This window comes from Oncorhynchus gorbuscha, linkage group LG24 (genome assembly GCF_021184085.1).
Source record: "Oncorhynchus gorbuscha isolate QuinsamMale2020 ecotype Even-year linkage group LG24, OgorEven_v1.0, whole genome shotgun sequence".
Classification (NCBI taxonomy): domain Eukaryota; kingdom Metazoa; phylum Chordata; class Actinopteri; order Salmoniformes; family Salmonidae; genus Oncorhynchus; species Oncorhynchus gorbuscha.
Genome location: NC_060196.1, coordinates 14,224,294 through 14,239,376, shown reverse-complemented (window position 1 = coordinate 14,239,376; position 15,083 = coordinate 14,224,294). Strand labels below are relative to the sequence as shown.

The following is a 15,083-nucleotide window of genomic DNA, read 5'->3' as shown; positions in this document are numbered from 1 at the left end:
GCGCGCTGATGCTGTAACTAGTATGTTGGTTGTCTCCTCTTTCTTCAGAAGCGGTGCTGCGCTGCATTCTGCTGTTAATGTAACGATTGGCTGAGCCTTTGACAGTAGTGAACACAAAGTGTTATGGTTGGGTTAGGGGAACATCCAATACAACACTACTAAGTACCACTCTCCATATTTTAATGTTATGGTTATGATTGTAATCATTAAGGACTGGGGAGATTTTCAGGATAAAAAAAGAAACGGAATAGAGCTAAGCAAGGGCAAAATCCTAGAGGAAAACCCGGTTCAGTCTGCTTTCCACCAGGCACTGGGAGATGAATTCACCTTTCAGCAGGACAATAAGCTAAAACACAAGGCCAAATTCCCACTTGAGATGCTTACCAAGAAGGCTGTGAATATTCCTGAGTGGCCAAGTTACAGTTTTGACTTAAATCTACTTGAAAATCTATGGCAAGACCTTCAAATGGTTGTCTAGCAATGATCAACAACCAATTTGACAGAGCATGAAGAATTTTGAAAAGAATAATGGACAAATGTTGCACAACCTAGGTGTGGAAAGCTCTTAGACTTACCCAGAAAGACTCACAGCTGTAATCGCTGCCAAAGGTGATTCTACAAAGTATTGACTCAGGGGTGTGAATTCTTATGTAAATGAAACATATCTGTATTTCATTTTCAATAAATGTGCAATAAAATTCTAAAAACATGTTTTCACTTTGTCATTATGGGGTATTGTGTGTAGATGGGTGAGAGAAAACAAATATTTAATACATTTTGAATTCAGGCTGTAAAACAACAAAATGTGGAATAAGTCAATAGGTATGAATACTTTCTGAAGGTATTGTATCCTAGCCAGAATCCGACTGGACGTCATTCCTTGGAAAAATCCAGGAGAGCTTCATAAAAAATACCTAATGCCAACAGTTTTATCTGAGTGCACAAATCAGTATGCCTTACCTACCAAAGTCCAGCACTACTACCACCCTTGTTAAAGCCACACACTCCTGGCTGATAGCTACTTGCTGATATGTCCAAAGTCTTTGACTGAGTAGATCACGCAAAGCTCCTGCAACATCTGTCTGACACTGAACTCTGTCCAAGGTTACTAGGCTGGCTCCACAGCTACACCACAGGAAGAATGATGATGGCAAATGGCACTTTTAGCACTTGGTCAGAGGTCACCTCTGGTGTGCCACAAGGGGGCGTGGTTTCACCATATCTGTCTTTCCTTCACATGTCCACCTGAAAAGTTGTCTTCAGTGACACTCTGGACACTGGACGATGTAGGGCTGTCCCGAGCCATACCATTAACCAGCATCAAAGAGGAAATGTCCATGGGCTTGGAGGCAAAGCAGCTGGAAGAGTGTGCCACATCCAACAACATGCTCCTGAATGGGAAAATGTTCGTGGAAATTAAGATTTGTTATTTCTAGAGACCATCCACAACCCGCACCACTAATCCTAGAAGGACAGGAAGTACCAGTGGTAACAACAACCAAGTATATTGGTTTTCATCTAGACTCTAACCTCAGTGGTGACACACATGTGGAGCAGTGAGTGAGGAAGGCCTCAAAATGCCTGCACTTTCTGAATGGTCTTGCCAGAAATGGCCTACCCACTGAAGATCTGGTCAGTCTATACTATACTGGTCAGACCTTGTCTGGAAAACGGTGGAGTGCTGTTAGTTGGATGCATTAAAAAGCCCCAGGCCCAACTAGATAGGATGCAGAGGAGGGCCTTGAGGATCATCTCCAGGGTTGGAGCAGTCCAACCACAGCTCCCCTCACTGCAGAGCAGGCTGCAGTGCATCTGGTGAAGGACATGCACACTCTTGACCATCCACTGAATGACCTGCTCCCTCCAAAAAGAGGTAACTGCACCACCAGGCTCCTGAGAAACAGCTGTCCTGTATAACTGCCTGTACGAACCACCTGCGAAACGACTACTATCAGTATGTATAATAACTCTAGCAATTAAAAGGTTCTCCCAAAAATTATATATTTTACAAAATCACATTTTAATATTTAAATTTCCATCATGAAAAATGTACTGTGATGTTTTCAATTGTTCAATATTTTATACATATCGCGTATTATGTATTTTAAATGAGTGTTTTGCAATGATTTGTAATGTATATTCTGCATTTCTTCAGTTTCATCTGTGAGCAAGAATAAATCAACTCAAACTCTTCATCACGTTCTCTCTCTAGTCGGAATGCTGCAATGCCACGATCAAGACTGCGCGGAGCCGGCGAGAGATATGGCTCGGAAAATGTACCTCAATCCAGGAATGGAATACAGCGACGTACTCCTAATTATCCCAACTGACTAAATGAGTGTTAGTTTTTCGTCAGCATGCTGGGCTAGCTAATCCTACTGCATCCCATTGAAAAGGCGATGCCAAGCGTTGGGGTGAGTAGCTACAGGAAGTGTTATCGAATCCAATAGGCTACTCCAGTCAATATAGACACTGTTATATGGGATGATAATAAATAACATCGTCGCTGCTGCAAGTTATCTAGATAGTGTTGGCTGTTGCGGAGTTGTCTTGGCGTCTCTCTCTCTCTCTCTCTCTCTCGGTCTGCTCGCTCCCACCTCTCTTTCCTGTTCTTCCGCAGCTTCAACAATAAAGTACCATCTTCTCCCTCGCATAGCTGTGTTCAGGTTTAAAACGTAGGTTTTTAAAAAACGAATGTATTTCAAATATGAATGTTACTATTCGAATAGTCAAAGTATTTCAAACTCCCATCCCTACTTTCTGCATAGGTTATTATATACCTATTTACCTGTTCAATTGTCATTTTAATTCATGAGGGACATTGATTATTTTAGAACTTTTATGCCGTATGAGTTTAGTACAACTGCCACACGGGTGTATAGTATCATAACCCAATAATTAAAGCATTTTTAGTATTTTCTTCACTCTTTGCCTGGTCAAGTCAGTGTGCACCCTCCGCAAAATACTGCTGACAGTTATTTTTTAAAATAATTATGATAAACGTGAGCTTAAAAATGAAGTTTGGTAATTACGTTAACATCTGAAAAAAAAACAGGGCAAATATCAGGGACGTCTCTGAGGGATGGGTCTTTTCAAACTCCATAACAATTTTCAGTTCAGCATTTAGCAGTCATGCATGACACAGCATAAAGTGGAAGTTTCAGCCAGTTCCACTGAAATGCATCTAGGGAGGTATCGACTGGGTGGTAATTGTTTCAAGCATTATCGTGTGTGTCAAACGCGTCAGTTTATTGTAGGCTATTTCCAAGATAACTGGGCTGATATTGTCAATAGACGTTCACTTTCGTTTTCGGCCTTGAGTCATAAGTAACTATTCGAAACTGCATTTATATTTGTTTGTAGGCGTGTTTTCTTTTATGCCCTCTATAAATACAGTTTCATTTAAGATTCATTTTCGTTTCCTGCTTTGTTGATAATGATGATGATTAGTCTTTCTGTATGTCATATGGTTGGTTGCGGTCATATAAACCCATCATTGAGTCAGAAACATCGGCAGGTGCCTCTCCTTCAAGAATCTGTATGGACTAGTTTAAGAATAATACACAACAATGATTTCATGGGGAGAGGATTGTCGTAAAGGCTTTGGTTTAGTGAAGCCGAATGGTTTAGATACGACCAAAACGGATATTAGTTGCGTTAATTTGATACACCTTAAATCTAAAATTCAGGGTCTGTCCGCAGGTAACAGTGTGGTCGCGTTTATCAGAAATAATGGGAGACTAGTGTCTGTCGCACGGATTCAAGAGGACCAAGATGGGAGAAGATTCACAGGGAAACTGAGTAGGTCTAATCTCCTTAACAATCAATTTGTATAATATATTTTCTTGAGTTGCCCAATCATATGTTTTGTGTGCTTTAGAGAGTGTGACATGTAAGGAGAGGATTCGGGCTCTGAGTTGTGGAGATTCTCATGCTGTTTTACTGTCTGAAGAGGGTCGGGTTCTCTGCTTGGACAAAGCCAACATTCTCAGGTGGGTTCCATTCCATAATGATACATTTATATGTAGTTTACCTTAAGGAATTGTCACCCCCTCATTCAAATAGTTAAAGTATAAAAACAATTTGTCATTTAATTCAAACGGGCCAGCTAATCTTAGTCATCTTTCTTCTTTTTTTCCCCAGCCCATTGGGTAACCTATGTAACCGACAGGTAACTCAGGTTGCATGTGGAGGCCAGCATTCAATTTTACTAACTCAGGGTAAATGACCATTAACACACCTCTAATCGCTGTTTCACAATGCGACTTAAACAAAACAGTCTAACCTTTCAAAACTGTAATTCTGTACAATGTTCTCATTGTATGGTTGCTTACTTCTGATTTCTGTTCAGATGGTCAGGTTTTCACATGGGGTCAGAACACCAGCGGTCAGCTGGGTTTGGGGTGGGGCGAGCCACGCGACATGTCCATGTCCCCCAAGCCTCTGAAGTCTCTATCAGGGATACCCCTGGTTCAGATCACTGCAGGGGGAGAACACAGCTTCGCTCTGTCCCTTTCTGGAGCTGTGTTCGGCTGGGGCAAGAACACCGCCGGGCAACTGGGACTAGGGGACACAACAAGTACAGTATACATTACACAATAGCATATGTGTTGACTCTTGTTAAATATATTTAAATAATCAAGGTCCAGACCAAAGACCATGAACAGTACATTATTTGAAACAGGTGTGTTAGTGTTGGGTTTAAACAAAAGTCTTCCCACTCAGTAGTTCTCTCAGGCTGCAGCTGGAGACCACTGATTTATCTATTATCAACCACATTTTTTGTTGGTTGAAATGATGTTTTAAAAAATTAAGAAAAGTACAGAAATGTGCCTTTATCTGTCTAAAAACAATTTTAACCAGGATTAGAGAGCACAATGTGTCGTGTGTTTGAGGGTTATGTGTTGTAAATAAATCATTATAAACAATTATATATAATAATTACAATAAATTGAACCCAATTTTCTGTAGACAGATGTGCTCCAGCTCATGTTGATTGCCTGAATCTGAAGAAGACAGTTTTGATTTCATGTGGAGGAGAACATACTGCCATTCTGACAAAGGTTGTATATCTGTCTGACATAATTACACTTTTCCTATCATTTGAACTAAATGTTGTTTGGACCATACAATATGTCTACATTTTATGTGCGTTTATTTATATTGGTGTCTCAATGTTCGCTGCAGCCAGCGACTGGAACGAGCTGCAACAAACACTCAAACTGGACAGTTTTATCTCTTCATTCAAAGACACAATCATGGACACTCTTACTGACAGTTGTGGCTGCGTTGCATGATGTATTGTTGTCTCTACCTTCTCGCCCTTTGTGATGTTGTCTGTGCCCAATAATGTTTGTGCCATTTTTTGTGCTGCTACCATGTTGTGCTGCTACCATGCTGTTGTTGTGTTGCTACCGTGCTGTGTTGCTGCCATGCTATGTTGTTGTCTTAGGTCTCTCTTTATGTAGTGTTGTGTTGTCTCTCTTGTCGTGATGTGTTTTGTCCTATATTTTTATTTAATTCATTTATATTTTTAATCCCAGACCCAGTCCCCGCGGGAGGCCTTTTGGTAGGGCGTCATTGTCAGCAAGAATTTGTTCTTAACTGACTTGACTAGTTAAATAATGTTGAAATAAAAAATAAACAAAACAATTGAAATGTTTTAGTTTTTAGTTCCCTGGGAATTTGCATTGAAACATCCTCATTAACGTAGAGGAAAACACTATGATAACTGTCTGGGTTGATTTTGTTCTAGGGTGGTGTGGTGTTCACATTTGGCTCAGGCTGCTATGGACAGCTTGGACACAACTCTCTCCGAGATGAACTACGACCTCGAGTGGTGGGGCAACTTTGTGGATTAAAGGTGACCCAGATAGCATGTGGAAGGTAGGTTACACTTATTAGACATGATCTGGAATTGACAAAATGTTGTGACACAACAAAAATGTATGTAGGACTGTTTTCATTTTAGCATAAGACCTTTTTAGGATTCATTGTTGACTTGAGAAATGTTTTCTCTGTCTGTTCAACCACATTAGACACCACACATTAGCATTTGTGGGGCCCTCCAATAAGATCTACTCATTTGGGCGCGGAGAGCAAGGGCAGCTGGGAAATGGAGTAAAGATTGATCAGTCTGTGCCCCTTCCAGTACAACTGCCAGGTAAAACATTCATTTATGGTATAACATTAGCCAGAGTACACGCATTTTCAGAACAGATAAAAGTCAACTCAACAAAATGCTTATTTCAATACTCAACTGAAATAACATCAGGCAAAACATGAAATAACATTAACTTGATCATCAACTATTTTTGTCAACATTTCAAGACCAGATTGATGACCAGAAAATTGAACACATTTTTGCTGGAGGAAACCATTCCTTTGCGTTGTGCACTCTTGGTCAGGTATGGACACAATTTGGTTTGAAACAATGAGTTAGCAAAACAGGACATAGTTTGTCCTTTGTACTTAACATTTCTGTGATACGTTGCATCACATTGTCATCTTCCCAGGAGTCTGAAGAAATGCCTAACAATCTCAGGTCAAGTGTGGGCAAAGTGACACAACAAGCTATAGACGAAGAAATCATTGACAAATGGAACTCGGAATGTGATTCAAAGTCTTGGAAAAAAGGACAGAAGTAAGTCTGATATAAGTAGCTATAATTTACCGTTGTTGTTATTTCCTTATTTTGTTTATGTATGGTCACATACTGAACTGAAAGATTACTCAAACTTGTAATTGCAGGGAAATCACAAAAATGTTTTCTTCTGCATCGTGTTTAAATGGGAGCTTTCTTGATAAAAGGTAACAGTATTTAATATTGGTTCAAATACATGATTGTCTTATGTTTGAAACATTACATTATCAAAGAATACTGATTTAAATATGGCAAAAATATTGACAATTATCTCTTGCTTTTATTAGTTGTGACAAACATTACCAAACCTCACCAAAACAGTCTGGCCTGGATTTTTCACTCGTCCAAGGCGCATTCCGGAAGCTGGTGAAAAAGGACAAAGTTTTGACTGAGGTATTTTGTGAATATATTTATAAATTGATATGTAATCGATCCTATTCTGACATTTATTCTGACATGTATCTTGAACGAGGGACGATTCACACACCTCTTTCATTGCACTAGGTTGAAGCTGTTGTCCAGCACACACTACTTCCCTCCCTGTATGAGGAGCCCATTGGAGTGGAGGGCTTGAGGGTCTACCTGGTTCTCCCTGAGCTCCTGAGGGTCCTTCACAAACAGCACAGAAGGACAGATCTCACCGAAGCTGTTGCTGCTGCTATCCTCAGACTGCACCCTGAAAAGCTGCAGGTCCTCGGTAATGTTGCCCTCCATTTAAGATGTGTAAAGTGTGTCACCCCAAATTCAACTTAACAACAATAACGTAGTCGTAAATCTGTTTGTGCTGTAGACAACTTATTTTGTCCTTGTTCATTCGCTGTCTGGCAGATTTAGACTAGGCTAAATTTACAAAACCGTTGATAATTTTAATCGAGTGTGGTAGTGCTGGGCTAAAACAAAACGTGTGCACATTGGGGGTGCCCCTGGAATGATTGTGAAGTCGAGCAAATTCTATACCCCCACAAAATGGTTTGAGAAAGTAATCTGTGTTTTACCATGTCCTGTAGGTGACTGCTGGTCCTCATTGAAGCCGTCTGTCATGACCAAGCACATTGGGGTGTGGAAGAAGGCCCTGTCGGGGATTCTGAGGAGTAAACATATTCTACGCACTCGTGATACTGGGATCAAGCACCTGCTCCAGGTCCTCGGCCATCTCCACAGAGTCAGTGTCCATGCTTCCCTGCTCGTACTGTCAATCCATTTATAATGCTGTTTTCCCATTTTGACCAGTCAACTTCGAGGACCATTTTGGTGCCAGGGTGGCAGTTATTTCATTGCAACCTATTTAGAATCGATGAATCCGTAACTGAGATTTGATTAAATAATATTTTGCTGACAAACATGGAAAATATTTAGCTAATATTTGCAAATAATTGTTTATTTATGTATTTTACTTTTCTATATTATTTCAAAGGCAAACCAGAAATCCGTAGAGACCCAGACTGTTCCAGACAGTACCTTTTGTATGGAGGAAGTTCACTTCAATACCATATTTCTAGCGGAGGATGTAAAGCTTTGGCGTTTATGGTCAAAGCAGGTAAGAAAAGTTATTTTGTCTCAGTCACTGATTGCTAACAATGTTTGTAGCTGTCAGTCTTGAGGTGTTTTAATGTTCGTTGTTTGGGTCTTAGAAAGTGTCATGGCTGCATCTCAGTAGAGGCTTGAGATTCCCTCTACCTGAAATGGTCTGGAAAGAGAGAGTGAAGGAATCATTTTGTTTTCCTACTGGAGAATCTTTCTCACCTACTAAAGTTCCTTCTTATCACTGCAGATGAACATAATTAGACAAAGAAGCTCCTTAATTGAGATGCCTTGTATGTTTTCTTTTACATCACTTTCAGGATGTGGATCAGACACCTGCCATCTTTTGTTGTTACCCATTCTTGATGAATCTGCAGAGCAAGATAAACGTTTTTAACATCAACGCCGCACTCACAAAGGTAATGAAACTTGCTTCTCAATATATAGTATTATAAGATACAGCAGATACTATAAATCAAGGTGGCTAACCCCCTACTAGAGACCAACTGACTGTATGCAGGCTTTTGCTCTTTCCCTGCTCAAACACACCTGGTTCTACTAATCAGCTGCTCACCAGGATCTTGATTAGCTGAATCAGTTATGTTAGAACAGTGTGTTAGAACAGGGCTGGAGCAAACGCCTGCATTCCAAGTAGCTCTGGGGTGTTGACCATCACTACTGAAGAAACCAGACATATTTCTTAACCTTTTTGTTGGAAGAAACTGGTTGAAATAATACCTGTCTTGTATACTAGATAAGCACTAAGTTAATACTTAATATTGTACTGTATGCATTGCAGAATCCCCCTAACAATCCCCAAAGGACTGGCATGTGGCCTTATGACATGTTCCTCGTGGCGGCGCCTGCTCCGGTCTTTGAGCTGAGACTGAATAGAGCATCACTCATCGAAGACACTTTCCATCAACTGAGTGTAGCATATCACAGTACCTTCAAGAGGTCCCTTGTGGTAAGTCCATATTTTTTTATATGATGAGACAATGTTTTGAACAGAGAAGGGCTATTCCAGAATGTGCTGCTTACATCTCTCAGGTGTATTTCGACGAGGACGCGAAGCTGACAGATGTCTACAAAAGGGACTTCTTCCTCCATTTGTTTGATAAGCTGTTGGTACCCGAGTCTGGGATGTTCATGTACAACGACACCAATACGCTGGCCTGGTTCCCTGCAATGGTGAAGCACGTTTAGGGAAATCACTCATGGATTATGAGGTTTTTCGCACCTCAACACATTATAGAAATAAAATATTGATAATTATTGTACTTTCAAATAGCTTCAAATGTGCTGGTAGTGAAACACTGTAATAATATGTTCCTAGAGAGGATCTACTACTGTATTACTACTGTATTAATACTGTATTACTAGCCTACTACTGTATTCTAGAAACCACACTACCTTCCCTTTACTGTATATTAAGTTATAATTTTCCGCAGGTTAACAACAGCATGTCCTATACTTTCACTCATGGTTTATTTCTTGTCTCTTGTCCAACACATCCTCACTAACAGCCTAGAGTGGAGAAGAAGCGTTATTTCCTGTTTGGGGTTCTGTGTGGGATGGCCCTGTACAACAACAACATGGTGCACCTCCCCTTCCCCATGGCCTTCTTCAAGAAGCTGGTGAACATCAAGCCCTCTTTAGAGGACCTGAGAGAGTTTAGCCCCATTGAAGCAGGGTAAGTTCAGACCATAATATATTGTTATCCCTTAGTCAGTAATGTATTACAGTACAGGCAGTTGTATTTGTTATAAGGACACCAAGGACAGATTAAGAAATTGCATCTCAAGGCATTTTATTGCATCTTTAGGGGCAGGGCACTTGCTCCGTGAGGATAAGCAATTATTCATTATTTGGATAAATAGTTTTTCATTTATGAAAGCATCATGATTTATTGATTGCCGATTTATAATTGTCACATTTATTGTCACATATTATTTTCAATGCTTTTGAAGGAGTTTGCAGTACATCTTGGATTACCCTGATGATGATGTTGAAAACATGGACATGACTTTCTCAGTATGTATTGATTTCAAACAGTTTGATTGATGAACAAGTAAAACGTAACATAATACAGATGCAGGATTTTAATTTGATCACCCTTTTGTTGCTGACAATTTTCCCACACTTCAAGAAATGCAAACTTGTAGTGTATTTTAAAGACTTCTAAAGTTAGTCATTTCCACTTTAAAATGACCCCTACAAAATAATGTCCATTAAATATAATTATGGGCTGTATCACATCAGGCCGCGACAAAAATAACAACAGAGTTACACATGGGACAAACAAACGTACAGTCAATAACACAATATAAATCTTTATACACTGTGTGCAAATGAAGTAAGGAGGTAAGGCAATAAATGGGCCATATTGGCAAAGTAATTACAATTTAGCAATTAACACTGGAGTGATAGATGTGCAGATGAGGATGTGCAAGTTTAAATACTGATGTGCAAAAGAGCAGAAAAATACAAAAAACATATATGGGGATGAGGTAGGTTGTTGGTTGGATGGGCTATTTACAGATGGGTTGCGATCGGTAAGCTGCTCTGATGCCGATGCTTGAAGTTAGTGAGGGAGATCAACTTCAGTGATTTTTGCATTTCGTACCAGTCATTGGCCACAGTGAACTGGAAGGAAAGGCATCCAAAGGAGGTTTTGGCTTTGGGGATGACCAGTGAAATATACCTGCTGGAGCGCGTGCTACAGGTGGGAGTTGCTATGGTGACCAGTAAGCTGAGATAAGGCGGAGCTTTACCTAGCAAAGACCTATAGATGACCTGGAGCCAGTGGGTTTGTTGACGAGTATGTAGCGAAAACCAGCCAACGAGAGCATACAGGTCACAATGGTGGGTAGTATATGGGGCTTTGGTGACAAAACGGATGGCACTGTGATAGACTGCATCCAATTGGCTGAGGTGAGTGTTGGAGGCTATTTTGTAAATGACATCGCCGAAGTCAAGGATCGGCAGGATAAATAAGAATTTGTTCTTAACTGACTTAAATAAAAATAAAAAATTCACTAAATAATTCACATTTTCTGTTGCTGCAGGATTTTTTTCCTGCTGTATCAAATTGGCTCAAATTAAGTTCCTACATCTGTAGTTAATTGAAGTGAAGTGGTATGAATTACTGAACATAAGATCAATTATATTATTTCAGTGTGTATGTCTCTCGCATATCACTCCCATCTATTTGTCCATACCCTCAGTCTGCAGTGTTATCATTGTTCATATACCCCACTTTTTTCATTACTCACTATTATAGGTGATGTGGGGTGATGTAGCGGTGGAACTTGATCCCAAAGAAACTGGAAAACTCGTCACAAGTGCCAACAAGTAAGATTATAGCAATATTTACAACTGACAAAATGCAAGGTTTACAGGATGACACTCCCTTGCTACAGCTACCAGGATTGGGGTCAATTCCATTTCGGCAAAATCATCACACATTGAAATATATTTGTATGAATGGAGAAATCATAATGGAAAGTAAATGACGCTTCTAATTCTTTGAATTGACATCTTTCTGGAATTGACTGCAACCTATACTAGCTACAACTCAATGGATATCTGACTCTGTCACGATCGTCGTAAGAAGTGTACCAAAGCGCAGCGTGGTGTGAATGCATTATTTTATTGAATGACGAAAAACACAAAGAACACTTAAACAAAGTGACGCTATGATAACGATTGCTGACACAGGCAACTACACATAGACAATAACCCATGAAATACCCAAAGAAGATGGCTGCCTAAATAGGGTTCCCAATCAGAGACAACGATAAACACCTGCCTCTAATTGAGAACCAATCTAGGCAACCATAGACCAACATAAACACCTAGATGAAAACAACCCCATAAATCTACAAAAACCCCTAGACAGTACAAACACCCTAGAATAAGACAAAAACACACATATCACCCATGTCACACCCTGACCTAACCAAAATAATAAAGAAAACAAAGAATACTAAGGTCAGGGCGTGACAGTCTCTCATTCTTTTGACAGGAAGGAGTTTGTTGACACCTATGTGAACCACATCTTCAACCAGTCAGTAGAGGTGGTGTTTGAAGAGTTCAGGAAAGGCTTCTTCAAGGTGTGTGACAAGGACGTGGTGGAGTTCTTCCAGCCAGAGGAACTGAGGGGAGTGATGGTGGGGAAGGAGAATTTCGACTGGGAAACGCTGAAACAGGTCAGAACCATGTTTTGTTACTACATGACTGAAGCTCAATCCCAAATCTACCCTGAGTCAATTGTCTACATCTGAGAGCATTAGAAAAGTAAAAACATATAATATATGCAGAAATGTCACCTAGCCTATCAGAGGGCAAGATGGAGCCTTAAAAAACAAGTGTCCTGGGGTTGATTTGGGATTCATGGTGAACATGTTCTGCAACCTGGCCAAAATGTTTTGATACATTGATTTGAAAAGTAGTTTGAATGGTGTCAAGTGTCTATTACTTCACCATATATTAATTGAGGGCATTTCCCCCCTAGAACACTGTGTATTTAGGAGAGTACCATGCTGGGCATCCCAACATCGTCACATTCTGGGAGGTGTTTGAGGAACTGACAGAGGATCAAAAGAAAGCGTTCCTGTGTAAGTATGGAACGTTTTCATTGTAACAGATGAACCAATAACGTAGGCGACTGAGAATAAAGTTATATTCTGTCATTCACTGCCCTCTCCCTTTTACCACCTTTGCCCCTTCAGTGTTCCTGACTGGCTGTGATCGTGTGCCCATCCTGGGTATGAACCAGATCAGGATGAGGGTCCAAACCCTTCCCAACTCCTCCCAACAGCATTTCCCAGAGGCGCTGACCTGTCACTCTCTGTTGCAGCTGCCCATCTACCCCTCTAAAGAGACACTACAGAGCAGGCTTATAGAAGCTGTTGGCCACAACAGAGGCTTCTGGAATGAATAATGAGGGTCTTGTGTTGCTGCTGTGTATAGTCCTCTCCTGTGTTCATCTTTTCATTGCTCCATAGTTGAGTTTAAGATTTGGATTGTTTTAATGTAGGGTTGTATTTCAAATCCTGACTTGAGATCTGTGCGGTACTATGACATTATCATATTGCATTCACCTAATTTTATTAAAACATTTATACATCAAAAAGTACAGCATGGTTTGTGCCTGCACATTAAACAACACATTAACAAAAATGATAACAACCAAGATACAAGGAAATCCAAAAGTATTTGAAATCATCTAAATGTTAAAAGGAAGCAGATCAGGTTTTCAGTTGAACACAAGAACTATTCATTTACAAGACCCACCAAATGGTTCATTACAGAAATCAATGAGAGCATAATATCCCTGCAGTTAGGTGGCACACAGATCATTTGACACATCCTTCTCAACCATGTTCCCCCAATTCACAATATAGGGCAGCATTGAACTCAAGCCGCTCTATAGCGCAGCGCACTAGAAGATACATTTAAAGGTCATTTACACTTGAGCAGACATGCCAGTGTTTACCATGAATGTGATCTCAGTGAACATCGGGGACAAGGCCTTTAAAAGGTGTATTTTGGATTGCATCGTGCCCTGACATTACAAAAACTCCAGGCTCATGATTTGAGCACCACTGACCTCAACTTATATTTAGAGTACTACTGAAGTTCATAGCACTTCTAAATGAGTAATTTTCCTTTGTGAACATGATTCCATTTCCAAAAAGACATACGTACTGTTCAAATGCCGAATACTTAATTCCCTTTGAATAGAGATGCTCGTGTGAACAAAGTCGTATCGGGTTTTAAGACACTATATAGAGGTCATGTTAAAGGTACAGTCATCCGTGATTAAATTACAGACATTACTCTTTGATTTTCAAAAGATTAGTGAAAAATAGATCACTTCCAGATCAGTGGAGACTGCTGAGGGGAGGACGGCTCATAATAATGGGTGGAACGGAGTGTTTGATGTATTTCATACCATTCCGCTCCACCAATTACCACAAGCCCATCCTCCTCAATTAAGGTGCCACCAACCTCCTGTGTTCCAGATAAATACAGTAAGTATATTTTTGATCAGCGATCATCATGAGAGCTTCTTTCTGTAATAGCGCCCTCTGGTGTTTGTGGTCAGATTTAACAATGGCATTCAGGAACGAGTTGTTGGTGAACTCCACAGTTCAGGGCCCGGGGGTGCATGGGTCCCCGTCCAGCTCCAGCGGTCACATTGTTGGGTGCGGCCGTGCTCAGGATGATAGCGGGCACGTACAAGGTGAACTGTGGGCCGCGAGCGGGCCAGTAGCGGCCCAGGTTGGAACCGTTGATCCACACCTGGCCCTAGTGATTAAAACAAAACAAAGGAAAATCATTCAAAAAAAGGCTAGAAATAACGTACGTGTTCAGGTTGCAGTAGTGTCAGGGACCATGAACAAATATGTTGCACTAGGGTGTATAAAACTAACCTAGTTCAGTAAACAGTGCTTATGTGATGAGTAACCTCGTCTGAGATCTGAAGAGGTGTGTCTAATAAATTGTAATTATTCGCCTACCTCCTCATGCCTTTTGCACACAATGTGTATAGACTCTTTTTTTTCCTTCTTTTTTTTCTACTGTGTTATTGACTTGTTTATTGTTTACTCCATGTGTAACTCTGTGTTGTTGTCTGTTCACACTGCTATGCTTTATCTTGGCCTGGTCGCAGTTGTAAATGAGAACTTGTTCTCAACCAGCCTACCTGGTTAAATAAAGGTGAAATTAATAAAAATTCAAAAGGCCCTAATCTATGGATTTCAGATGACTGGGAATAAAGATATACATCTGTTTGTAAAAAAGTATGGACGTGGATCAGAAAACCAGACATTATCTAGTGTGACCACCATTTGCCTCATGGGGTACTCTGTTCACAACTTTGACATCAGCAACCCGCTCGCCCACACGACGC

General features: G+C 40.4%; 1 protein-coding gene across 2 annotated transcripts; it reads left to right on the top strand.

Annotated features, from left to right (window-relative positions):
* The first annotated feature begins 3,157 nt into the window (after nucleotides 1–3,157).
* On the top strand, nucleotides 3,158–14,257 carry LOC124012791 (probable E3 ubiquitin-protein ligase HERC3). 2 transcript variants are annotated; one of them, XM_046326754.1, is made up of 24 exons: nucleotides 3,158–3,206; nucleotides 3,703–3,801; nucleotides 3,881–3,992; nucleotides 4,144–4,220; nucleotides 4,352–4,579; nucleotides 4,972–5,063; nucleotides 5,756–5,886; nucleotides 6,039–6,163; nucleotides 6,331–6,407; nucleotides 6,516–6,643; nucleotides 6,751–6,810; nucleotides 6,931–7,036; nucleotides 7,148–7,340; nucleotides 7,651–7,805; nucleotides 8,058–8,180; nucleotides 8,485–8,583; nucleotides 8,964–9,131; nucleotides 9,215–9,355; nucleotides 9,691–9,857; nucleotides 10,135–10,198; nucleotides 11,448–11,518; nucleotides 12,192–12,375; nucleotides 12,681–12,783; nucleotides 12,898–14,257. In XM_046326754.1, the coding sequence occupies exons 1-24, from the start codon at nucleotides 3,179–3,181 to the stop codon at nucleotides 13,107–13,109; spliced, it is 2,943 nt and encodes a 980-aa protein (XP_046182710.1). In that variant the 5' UTR covers nucleotides 3,158–3,178; the 3' UTR covers nucleotides 13,110–14,257. The 2 variants fall into 2 exon arrangements, with proteins under 2 accessions (XP_046182710.1, XP_046182709.1); XM_046326753.1 differs by lacking the exon at nucleotides 3,158–3,206 and having other exon boundaries at nucleotides 3,340–3,801.
* The last annotated feature ends 826 nt before the right edge of the window (nucleotides 14,258–15,083 follow it).

Coding starts and splice junctions, on each gene's coding strand:
- LOC124012791 (XM_046326753.1), top strand. CDS start 3,570: ATGATTTCATGGGGAGAGGATTGTCGTAAAGGCTTTGGTTTAGTGAAG. Junction 3,802..3,880: donor AAGATTCACAGGGAAACTGA/GTAGGTCTAATC, acceptor TGTGTGCTTTAG/AGAGTGTGACATGTAAGGAG. Junction 7,341..7,650: donor TGAAAAGCTGCAGGTCCTCG/GTAATGTTGCCC, acceptor CATGTCCTGTAG/GTGACTGCTGGTCCTCATTG.